A 12,797-nucleotide genomic window follows, 5' to 3' on the forward strand; every position below is an offset into this window, starting at 1 on the left:
TGGTGTAGGAGAGATGCGTATATACCATGTCCTCCTCCCCTCCCCTTCACATTCTTCACTTTGTAGCTGTTCCCTTCCTCTCCCCTGTATGAGTGTTTGGGCGACGGGGTAGTGGTATGTGTGTGTTTATTTTCCCCCCTCACACTCTCCATGTGGCCCCCCTTGTTCTCTCAACTTTATCCCCATGCCCCGGCCACCATGGGCTTGCATGGACGGCAGTCCTCTTTCCTCACCTTTGTGTAGGGGGTGGAATTGAGGGGGAGCGTCAGTAGGTGGTGGTAACATGGAAGGAGGAGTGGCCGGGTGAGTGCATACTTTCCTCTTTCCACTTTGTAGCCCTTTCCTACGCCTCCCAAATATGTATGGCATAGGGGGATGTGGATGAGATGTGCGAGGAGAAGAAGGGGGAGTCTTGGAGGGTGGGTTTATATGACTGGGGCATTTTTTCTGCCTCTTCACTTTGTCCACATCTTCTCACCTGTGTGTGTGTTTGTATGTATGGGGAGGAGGAGGTAGCTGATGGTGTAGGTGGGATGGAGGGAGGGGGAGAGGGAGAGCTAGTGGTGTAAATGAGATGTCTGTGTGCACTTTGTTCCCCTCCCCTGTATATAAGGGGTATGTCTGTATGGGTAAGAGCATTCTCTCCCCCTTTCAACACCCATATGTATGTATGTGTTGTAATTATGTGTGTTTGTGGATCCTTGGGTGCTGTGGAGGTGACCACACCCATGGGGAGGAGCCCCATGAGGAGCCACAGCACTGGGCTAGACTCGTACTACACAAACACAAGAGTTCTTTTATTGCACAGCTTGAAGTAAATCACCAGAGGTGGCAGTAGTGAGGCAGTCTCGTAGTTGCAATCTCAGGGACCTCGGCAGAGGGAGCCCTTCTCTCCTTGATGACGTCAGGAGGTTCCGCAGTAGATCTCCCAGCGAGGAGATACTGTGGATGAGATAGACTGTTATACTCAGTAGGTGTTTGCTGTTGATATGCGATTCCACCAGGTCAGTTGTAGAAGGTACAGGCACCGAGGCAGGGAGAGCAGGCCCTCGAGGAGAGAGTACCTGTTCCCTGTAAGGCACCTGAAATAAAGCAGAGGGCCCCCGAGAAGTGGGTACCCAGGTTAGCATATACCCTGAAGGTCAGAGAGAGAGAGCTTCCTGCGGCAGCACGGAAGCGGCAGAGTAGCGTAGACAAGAACAGATTTGAGTCCTTGCTAACTCGGGGAGCTAGCAAATGAGTGAAGGTAATATACCCGGATGGCGTGACGTCAGCATGAGGGAACGCCCTCGAGGTTCGCGCCAAGGGTGGTACAAAGATGTGGGTTGCACGCACACCCGAGTAGGAATCTGGGAGGAGCAATAGCGGGAGGCTGCACCATAGCCGTTCTGGGGACGCCAGAGAGGTCGGCTTGTAGACGCGGTGGTAGCCATCTTGCCCAGGTAAGCGGGAGGAGCCGTGAATAAGGTGAGGCAAACGGGGTGAAGCCGTCGAGGACCGATGGATGCAACAGTTTGTATGAGGAGGAGGAGGTGATAGTATAGTTTGGGGTGATGTGTGCATGGGGGGGGGGAGTTTGCGAGGTGCAGAATGTGAGTGGAGGTGAAGGGGTGCACCCACTCTTTCCCCTCTGTTCACTGTTAGTGTGTGGGGTAGTTAGAGGTATAAGTGTTGGGGGGTGGGGGGTGTGAGTGGTATAGGAGGGGCTGGGCGTCAGGGGTCTATATGGCTGGAGACACTCTTTCTACCTCAAACTCTCCAATTTCCTCCCTTCTCCTCACCCCTGGCTATGGGGGGGAGGCAGTAGTACGTGTGCCAGATCTGGTGATGTTTTGAGTATGTGTCAGAGGTGGTGGTGGTGTATGTGTGTGATGGGGGAGGGTTGGTGTCTGGCTGTGTATAGGATGAGAGAGTGTGGGGGGTCACTGTGTGTGAATGGGATGTGTGTGTGTGTGTTGGGGTTGATGGTGATGGTGCATTGTAAGATGTGTGTATAAGGGAAAGGTGTGTGTAGGATATGTGTACTGGAGTGACAGTATATGTGGGATGTGTGTGTCGTGGATGATGGGATCCATGTGGGGTTTTGGGGTAAGGGTTTGGTGCATTAATGTGGAAGGGGATGTGAGGTGTGTGTGTGTGTACCTGCACTCTTTCCCTGTCTCCCTTTGCACGCCAGTCTTTTCCTTCTTCTCCTCTCCCTTCCCATCCAACGCTGGTTCACTTATCTGGCCTTGCCCCTTCAACCCAATGCTCTCTTCTTCTGTCTCACTTTCTTCTCCCTCTCTGGGTCGCCTCCTTCCACTGGTGGGACCTGAGAAACCCCGTCAGCCTTTCTGAGGCTGGCCCCACAGTTGATCCTGCCTCCACTCCTGCTCCCTCCTCCCCTCTCACCATAGCTGCTTCCTGTCACTGATGGTGGTCTGGCAACCTCACCAGCCCTTTTCCTGCTGTCACTCCTTTTTTTTTTTTCTTCTGCTGCTGGCCACCACTCCTCTCTTTCTCCCGGAAACCTGCGTTAGTGGCCCCACCACCTGCAACTCCAGGTGAATGTGGCTATGTGTAGCCTGGAGCCCCTTAGAATTTTTAATATAGAAAACATTTATATTAAAGCTCTTTATTTCAGGTTTTTCATCAGTATCATGTAAGTGATATATATATATTATATATATATATATATATGTTGTAGTTAACCAGTTTGTAATGTGCCTTTCCTGCAGTATTGCCTGTTTCAGGCTGAGATGTGTTGAAAGCTGAGGATGTCTGACTCTATGATAAGTATCCCTTCACTCTCATCCTGCTCTTCCTGTTATGCATTCCTCTCTATAGTCCGTGCTGAGCTGTCAAGACAACCTGCGTTGTCTTCTTCACTGTAATAAAAGCGTACATATGTTTGTGAAGGTCTTGTTCCTCCTTGAAGTACAGCGCAGCTGGTTAGGCAAGGAAAAATTATGTAAAGAGGATAAGACATTTTTTTCTTCATCTTCCTTTTTGCATTTCTGCATAAATCTAATCATTATAGCATTGTGTTTAACTTCCCAAGGGAGCGCGGATAGCAGAAGCTGCGTCTGCTGGTGGGGTGGTTCAGAACTTGAGAATTGGTTTGCTGCAAAAAATTTGTGGTTAAATCTTACGAAAAGAACTTGAGGGTTGAACCATTACTATGTATGAATGTCTGCTTTGAAAATTTGCAGGAACACACGGAAAGGTGCACAACATACGCGCACAGTTTGCACCTGCTTGTTAGTAGGTGCGCATGTGTGCAGGCAAATTTACGCCCGTACTTTCAAAATTCAAAAGCATGCATGTAAATGTTATCCCTGCCCTCAACTCTCCCCCTGGAATGCTTTATGTACGGAATCTCTTCTACATATACTTTTTCACATAGAAACCGAGTTTTATGCATATAAATGTTTTTGAAAATTCATTTATAACCTAGAAAAGGAAGTAATAAATAAGACCATCAAATTTGCAGATGATGCAAAATTATTCGGAGTCGTTAAAACAGCAGCACATTGTGAGGATTGCAGTAGGACCTTGCAAGAATAGGATACTGAGCATCTAAATGAAGATGTAATTTAGTCTGGACAGGTACAGAGTAAAGCACAGAGTGAAATGCTGGGCTTCCTGTTAAAACCCAGAAAAAGGGCCTCAGAATCCTTGTGGACAATACTTTGAAATCCTCAGCTCAGCGTGTGGCAGTGCTCCAAAAAAAAAGCAAATGGAACGTTAGAAAATATTTGGAGAGGAATGGAGAATAAAATGGAGAATATCATAATACCTCTGTATCAATCCATGGTGGCACCACACTTTGAGGATTGCATGCAGCTCCGGTAGCACCATCTCATAAACAGACATAGTAAAATTAGAAAAGTACAGATGAATGATAAAGTCACTAGTTTTATGAGTGTTGTTTTTAAACCGCATTAAACAATAATTTATTGGGCGTTGCGGAATATAAACCTGTTAAATTAATAAGGGGATGGGATGGCTCTCTTATGAAGAAAGGCTCAACAGGTTAGGGCTCTTCAGCTTGCAGATATGATAGAACTTTATAAAATCATAAGTGGGTGGAACAGATACTTATTTATTTAGACATTTTATATCCCGTCGTTCCAAATGAAGATCACAACAGTTTACAAAAATAACGTTAATTCTATAAATCAACACAACAGGGATTAATATAAATCTACTGAGATGTTCTAATACATATTAACTAAAGGTCTAGGACATTAGGTTATTAGTACAGGAATTATGATGCAAAATTCTCACATAATAGTATGTTGTCTTAAGATACTTACATTCTCTCAATTTATTACTCATTCTTCAATTGTTATCTTTTGTCCTTGCTATTGTAGTTCTCTGAATTATTTCCCCTTTTAAATAATACTAAAACAAGAGGACACTTCATGAAAGTAGCAACTGGCAGATTTAAAGCAAGATATTTTTTTACTCTGTACACAATCAAGCTATGGAATCTGTTGCCAGAGGACGTGGTCAATCAAGGTGACGAGCAGCGCGGGGTTGAAAATAAGTTTGCTTAAGTTCCTGGAAGGAAAATCCATAAACAATTATTAGCCAGGGACAGAGATGGATGTAGGATTTTGGTGCCCCTAGGCACTGTTGACCTCTGTTACCCCCTCTGCTCGCCCCTCCTCCCACCCTCCCCAAGGTTGGACAACAGGGAGCAGGAGGTCTGAGGCAAAGTCCCTTAATTTCCTGTGGCAGCTCGGGGGTAGATTCTGTGGCAAAAATTTAAAAATTCTGAAGCAAATTGGCAGGCATTTTGATCTTTTATATTGCTTTATACAAATAAATTAGCTTTACAATATATTTATTAGTATCATTCATTTTATTTTTTATTGGATGAAGAAAAGTGATCTCAAGTATCAATACAGGGAGGAGACTTCAGGGACGGGAAGAGGAAAGGAGGAGGATCAGACATGGGGTGAGGAGAAAGGGGGAGGAGTGTGAGAAGGAAAGAGGATTAGGGATGGGGAGGATGGGAGATGAAGAAAATTACAAATCTGGGCTGGGGAAAGGAAGGAGGGAGTGGGTTCTAGGATCTGGGCAGAAGGGAGAGGAAGGAAGGAAGGAAGAGTGGTTCCAGCATTTTGGGGATAGAATCCAAGATCAAAGGAGAGAGGATCTGAATTACAGTGGGTGGGGAGGAGAGGAGGGAAGTGTCCTGCTCCTCTCTATCCCACCCACACACTTACGCACTTGGCATCAATCCCTTCTCTCTCACATACACACAAACCCTGCCCCCTACCCATCTTCCCCCCACCACACACACACACACACACACACAGATTTACACTGCCCAGCCGATCCCTCTCTCATCTCCCAGCCTCTCTTCCCACCCATCAATGACCACCTCTCAGACGCTCCTAATCTCCCAGAATGGTTCCCTTTTTGCTGTATCTATTGCAAGCTCACTCCTTCTTCTCTCCTGCTCCCTGCGCCCTGCGTGGGATTAGGAAACAGAGGGTTGTTCTCTGCACAGTGAAAGGCAGCAAATCGTCAGCCAGCCTGCCCCCCCCCCCCCCCCACCAGGATTTTTCCACCCTGGGCGCAGGCCTGTTATGCCTTTTGACAAATCCAGACCTGGCCAGGGAGTGAACATCAAGAAACGGTTCTACTTTTTTGGGACCTGGCAGGTACTTGTGACCTGAAGCGGCCACTGTCAGAGACAAGATGTTAGGCTCCACGGACCTTGGTCTGGCCCGGCGTCGCATTCATATGTGTCTCCTTTTTAGAGCCATGTCGGGTTTTTTTTTTTTGTTGTTGTTTTTTTTTTTACCAGGAATGAAACATTGACTTGGGCTGTGTTTGTAGTTTTGAGTGTATTTAAAGGAGGCATCGCAGTGATTGACACGTGCACAAGCATTTTTGGCTCGCTGATCTTATTAAGAGCTTACATCTCACTGAAAATATGTTAAGTGCCTTCCATCCAGTTTTAGATATTTGTGACTTCAGGAGGGTCCCTTCACATATGAGGGTTGTTCCTGAGGTGCCTTTTTTTAAGCATTGGATGCGATTTTTATTCACTAAAGTTGCAAAATATTTTTCTGCAAATTTCTTTCTACGTCACAAATTTGGATGAATCAATACCACTGTGAAAAAAAAAATATATGAAGATCGTTTTCATGGTAGCCAGTATTCCCAGACCTGATGGCAGGGGGGGGACGTTCATGGAATGGAGTAATATGTGTATAGTTGTACCACGGTCATAAGCTTAGGAAGGACCCAATATGATAATATTTTTAGAAATATAAAGGATAAAGTGGTTTATTTGAAGGACATATGGTATACGGGGGACCCCCGACTACTCTTGCATGTGCCTAGATTTCCAGGCTGGGGTAGGGGTAGGTTTTTATAGGTCCCTTGCCTTTTTTAAAAAAATACACTTTACCTGAAAAAGAAATGTGCGTCCTGTTCACTTTGGGCAGAACACACACACATTTTAATTTAAGTTGCTCAAATAGCGTACACAGTGCTGTGCAAAGGTAAGTCCAAATCCGGAAGGATGATTAACCGGACAAGCAGGGAGAATTAATATATGTGTATCTATATATATATCTATCTGAAAACACTTTTTTTTTTGTTTTTAAGGTCTATAACTAAACCATGTGTTTCTTATGTTTTGCCCTTCACAGATTGTAGATGGCAAGCTGTGGTTCCAGCTGGACTGTGCTAGTGGCCCTGGAATCTTGGGAATTTCTGGCAGAGGCGTCAATGATGGAAACTGGCACTCTATCTTCTTGGAACTGAATCGGAATTTCACGAGCTTGTCGCTGGACGACAGCTATGTGGAGCGTCGCAAGGCCCCACTCTACTTCCAGGCCCTGAGCACGGATAGCTCTGTCTATTTTGGAGCTCAGGTGCAAGTGGAGAATGTCCGAAGCCTGACTGACAAAAGGGCCACGCAGGTCTTGGGCGGCTTCCAGGGATGCCTGGATTCGGTTGTCCTGAATAACAACGAGCTGCCTCTTCAGAACAAGAGGAGCAGCTTTGCAGAAGTAGTTGGCCTGACTGAATTAAAACTGGGCTGTGTTTTATATCCCGATGCCTGCGAGAGGAATCCTTGCCAGAACGGAGGAAGCTGTACTAGCGTGCCATCTGGTGGTAAGTCCCTTGCTTTCATTTTTCTGAGCTTTGTTTGCCTTCGAAAATTGTTTCACAACTAATGCCAGAAAAGCATGGTAGATGTTTGTAATTCGGGATTTACAAAATGCGCCTTCTATGAGAATATTACAGAACATTCTGCAGTAAAGGGAGGTTGACTAAAAGCATTATATTAGTGCCATTACACTGCCTATAGATCCTTATGCCCATATATAATTTTCACCTCCAGTTACAGTTTCAGATTTTTTAAATTGCACTTATTTATTTATTTATTTATTTGAAAGATTTGTTTCCCACACAGCAAAGTATTAAAGGAAGGACAACCATCTCATCGGGAATGCATCCATATATTGATGTAGGAGAGGGCTTCTCCAACATTTAGCCGATGTGACTCCATTCACATAAGCCCAAATGACTACCAAAACAATTTAGCAGGAGAACGCCCCCCATCCCAAATATCACGCCACTCTGATCCCCTCTCTCAATGTCTACCATCTCATCCTCTCTCAACCTCCATCCCCTCCAACGGACTTCCTCTTAAACCTCCTTCCCTCCAGCCAACCCCCTTATCCCCCAGCTCCTTTCACCAATCCCCTGTCTATCCCTCACCCCTTCCAGCCTTTTTCACGTCCACACAGCCCACCTCCATATCCTGTCTCATTCCCAAGCTCTTCTTATAACTGCCAACAGATCCTCTGTAATCCCTTTCCTGTTATCCTATACCCCTTCCCTCCTCACTCTTACTTCCCATCCACTCTTCCTTACCTCTCAGCCTCACCTCTTTCCTTCCAACCCTTTCTTCACATCCCACCAGCTCCTCTTACATCCTCCCACTCAATCTTCTGTCATTCTCTCTCTTTCACCATCCACAGCTAATCCTTCTGTAAATAATCCAGCCCTCGAACCTACATTTGATTCCTACCTTCAAAGAGGCTTTCTAAAATTCCCTCTGGCCAGGGTCAGTGGCAGCATATACCTATGGACCCAGGCCAATGGTGGATGACAACTGGTGGGAAGAGAAAATAGGCTGATGAGAGGGGCAACATTTTTATCTATGGTAGGTGAGGAGAGAGGAGCAATGGCAATCTCCACCAGCCTACACATACTATGAGCCCTCAACTCCCCTCATGGCTGGTTCTAGGCCCGACTGTGAGCTGCAAGTGGCAGCAGCTTTGGTAATGAAAGTCAGCGTGGAGCCTCGGATCCAGCAAAAGCTCACAGGCCCTACAGTAGGCCCCCGATCCCTCCACGTGCAAGGCTTCCTGTGTGTGCTGGCTCATAGGCCCCACACTGACTTCCCCTACTAATGCTGCTGCTGGCACCTGAAGAGCATTGCTATTTAATTGACCCCCAGTGGAAACTTTTGTGACTGCATTTGGGATCCTGATCCGCAGTTTGGGAAACCCCCAGTGCAGGATCTCCATCAAGCAGCCTGTTCCAGCCACAAGTAGCCCTCCTGGGGCATTGTTTCTCTCCTTGTCCATTTTCAGGTTGCTAATCCAATATCCTTGCTGTAAGATGGTCCCTTCTGAAGAAACTCTCTTCAGTTGTACAACACATTCCTTTTCATGCTTGTTGGTGCCCTCTAAGCATTTTTTTGCATTTGTCTAGACAATTTGTCTTTCCAGGACTTATTTCCTAGTGCTGTCAAATTCACACCTCCACACCGTTGATCCAAATGCCTTTTTACATGCTTTTAAGGCTTCCTTCCAGTTTTGCTAGATTATTCTAACCCTGGAGTTCTTTTTGTCTTCCTCACAGGAGTTCTTTTCATATGCGTACTTCGCACATCAAAATGAAACCTATGTGCACGCTTTCACGCCCCCTGTCCTAACACTGCACCTTTTTCCCCATCCACAAAGAACTATTGTGTGTACTTTTACCTTCATGCATGGGGGGGAGGGCGGGGGAGTTTCGAAACACCTTTACCAACATTAAATCCATGGATTATTCGCCCCTAAAGTGAGTTGATTTATGTTTTAATGTGAATCACCTTGTGCCTTTAAAACTTCCAGTGTAGACTCCGAAGCTTCCCCTTCCTGTATTGCATCTGAATCTTTTGTAGGAAATCTATTTTCATTTGATCAATGAGTGAATCCAGTCTGCCTTATTCCACCCCCTTCTCCAGTTTCTATTCTCATACTGGATTCATTGATTCTCGAAATGTCAATTAAGGGTAATCAGTCTTACAAAATCTGTATTTGTATTTGAGTCCGCCATCCAGAATGTTTAGTGCTCTGGCAGTCTGTCTGGGGACTTTTCCTCTCTGTTAAATATCTGTCTGTGCTCCCAATAGAACCATTTTCCTCCAAGCAAAAAAAAAGAACCTCCAAATCATTTAGAATTGCAAGGCGTCAACAGTGTCGACTAGCAGTGAAAACAAATAATTAGCAGCCACCCAAAATACTAGTGTTGAAAGAAAGGGGGAATCTGCCGTAGCACGTTGACTGTGCTTTGTAGGGCTTTTCAGTAAAATGACAGTGTAGAAAACAATTAAGAAAAGGTATCCTGAAAAAAAAAAAGAGAAAGTGACAATCTGAGGAAGTAGAGCAAAAGAACCAGTGACGTTCAGGAAAATGAAGGCATGGTTGTGAATAGGTGTAGTGACTTTCGAGAAACGAGTTCTCCAGCCACATTTCAATAAAGTAGGTCAGCATCCTCCAACAGACAAAGCTGGGGAAGAAAAAGCAGAATGAATTGCTTCATTGGTTGTTTCTAGAGCAAAACTACTTGTAAGTGGTAGAAATAGCAGGACACGGAAATCTTTTATTTATTAATTTTTGGGGTAATAAATCTTGTGTACAGAGCTATAATTTATCAATAACTGTCAGACTGTGCTCGCAAAGAGCAGATCTGCATGTGGGATTCATAACTCTAAACATGACGATGCCCGCCCTCCTGTTAATGTACACCAACGCGCTGCTGAAATACAGACACCAGGAATTTTATAAGGTTTTTAATACAGCCGCAAGTGGAGCCAGATCCTCTGTGGGATTTCAACTGTCTCTGTTTTAGAAATCAATCTAGTAGGAGGGTTTTTGTTGGGGTTTCTTTTGTCAGGATCTTCAGCACAGGCTGTAAATGAAGGACTTCCATTAGTAATGAACTGTACACACTGCATGTACATCAGTAGTTATATGACCTACTCCAGTGCAGCATGTCATAGTCAGCCTCTTACCTTATGTAAGAACTCTGCAAACCACATTTCTTATTTTAACTGAACTTGCAATTAAAATTGAGTGAAGTAGAACTGTATTCGGTGTCCAAGACTAGGAAAAGCCACAAATTGCAGCCTACTTTTCATAACGGTAAGATTGCTGGTGGCTGGCTTTACTGATAGTGTGGCCTGAAATTTATTTTAAGGCAAAGAAGGACTTAACTTTTAATCTCAGCATCAGCCCAAGTACAGATATTTTTCCCAGGTCTTCTTACCATAGGCTGTTGCGCTGGAGGTGGATCTTTGGGCTGAGGTGGGTTGACGCAACCCGCAGGCACGGGCCTACGGGTCCCCACCGTCCACAGATGAATTGGGCTGAAGCTAGAGGCCACTGGACGTTCCCCTCGGGTTGAGCCTTTGGGTGCTGGGGCCGGCAGGGCTTAGGCGGGCCTCGAGATTGAACGTCAAAGGTAGGTAGTTCAGCCCAGAGACAGCAGCCAGCAGGTGGCGTAGTTCTATCCTAGACTGGTCCCAGTATAGGAACCCAAGCACCAAGGAACGAGGATTGACTGAAGGTGCTTGAGCAGAGAAAGACCGGAGCCTTAGGAGTCTACGTCCAGAGGATAGGGACACAGGCATCACTGTCAAATTTAAATGAGAGCTGGCGGCAATTAGAAGGTATAGCAAGCAACGTAGAACTCTGGACACAAAGGAGTCTATAGCGTGGTCATCCGTAGCAATGGTCAGGGCATGGAGAAGGCAGGCGTAGTCAGGCATAGCAATGGTCAAGGCACAGAGAAGGCAGGCAAAGTCGGATGTAGCAAAGGTCAGGCTTGAAGAAGGCAGGCATGGTCGGACGTAGCAGAGGTCAGGCTTGGAGAAGGCAGGCAAGGTGGGACGTAGCAGAGGTCAGGCTTGGAGAAGGCAGGCAAGGTCGGACGTAGCAGAGGTCGGCACCAGGAGGTCAATCAAAGGACAGATGAGACTGATGAGGAATCAGGAACTTGGAGACAATCAGGAACACGGAACAAGGAAGCACGGAGGCAACGAATACTCAGAACCAAACAGGGAGCCGAGGAGACCTGTTGCAAAGGCAATGCTATGGTGCGAGGCCTGAGCATTTATACGCTGAAGGATCTGACGTCAGCATCCGGGTCTGCGACCAGGTTCCCCATGCGGGCCCTTTAAAAGGTTTACTGATGCGCGCGCCTAGGGAGGGGCTCGGCGCTGCTGCTGGCATCTCTCCATGAACTCTGCGGAGAGGCCCGACAGATGGAGGCATCCTGGCTGGAAGTCCCGGGAAGTGGAGCAGGGCCGGAGGCGCTGGCGGGAGCCCAAGGTCGGAGCCGGCGACCCACTGCTGCAAGCGACAGGGAGCTGGAGCCTGGAAGTTGCTTAGAAAGGTGAGAGGGCCGCACCGTGGAGATGTCGCAGGCGGCGAGCGTAACATAGGCTTTTTGTCTGCTGAGGTTTGTCTTTCAATATAAGGGAGCTGGTGGTTTGCAAAACCTAAAACAATGGGCTTGTACTTCTAGTTCCTGGGCCTTTCCCCAATAAGTCTGATTTTTAGGATATCCGAAATAAATATGCATATTTATTTGTTCTTTAAACCATGTTAATTAGCATGTTTTAGTGTTCTGAAAACCCCTGGGGAGCTGAAGGACCAGAATTGAGAACCACTAACCTAAAATAACATGCTAAATCAGTGTATATCAAAAGCATATGTCCAGTGGAAGAGACTCCTTTCATAAAATAAGCTTCTGTTGCTACACAATAGAAGTCTATGGAATATCGCTGCACATGAGATAGGTTTGCATGCACTGCCTCCATTGTATGCAAATCTATCTCATGCATATTCATTGTCAATATCCTAAAAATCTGGCTTGTTTGTGGCTGTCGTGTAACGGAGTTGGCCACCCCTGCCATAGAAGCATATTTTGGTCTATCCTACTTAAACCTTTTATATATATAAACAGTTTATGGTTTCATTATAATGACTTTTGGTGTGAACTCCCTTGATTTTAACAGACCAGAATGACTCATGAATCCACAGAGGGCACATTTTATCTTAATATTGAATCCATTGGAGAGTATGTATTTTATTTATACCCTACCTCTTTCCAAAGAATGGATCTAGGGTGGTTCAGTGCAGTAACGAAAACAATATCAATTACATAAATACATAATAATAAGCAATTTATAAATTGCATACAAATTAAACAAATAGCGTACATTAATATCCCCAGAACACTCCATAATACCTCCGCCCTTACTCTTACTGGGGCAACGAATAAATAATCTCACCCAACCAATTTCTAACAACCCATCAAAACCCACAAAAAATAACGCCATCCTCCTCCCAAAGGGGTAACCTGCGCTCACTGCAGGACCATGCTTTGATAATGTCCTGCAATGGCATTAGTGGGAGAGGTAGACTGAACAAAGGGAACCACAGGTCCTTGGTCTGATAAGCAGACATAATGACAAAATGCTGAAGGGGCTACAAATATGGAAG

General features: G+C 45.7%; 1 protein-coding gene across 3 annotated transcripts in view; it reads left to right on the top strand.

The window, feature by feature from the left end:
• Window positions 1-12,797, top strand: part of FAT3 (FAT atypical cadherin 3) — a 1,056,928-nt gene that overhangs the window by 983,401 nt on the left and 60,730 nt on the right. For all 3 annotated transcript variants that reach the window (XM_029602305.1, XM_029602306.1, XM_029602307.1), the window contains exon 22: window positions 6,657-7,125. In XM_029602305.1, the coding sequence (XP_029458165.1) occupies window positions 6,657-7,125 (469 nt within the window). The remainder of the gene's footprint in view (window positions 1-6,656; window positions 7,126-12,797) is intronic.

This window comes from Rhinatrema bivittatum, chromosome 5 (assembly GCF_901001135.1).
Source record: "Rhinatrema bivittatum chromosome 5, aRhiBiv1.1, whole genome shotgun sequence".
NCBI lineage: Eukaryota > Metazoa > Chordata > Amphibia > Gymnophiona > Rhinatrematidae > Rhinatrema > Rhinatrema bivittatum.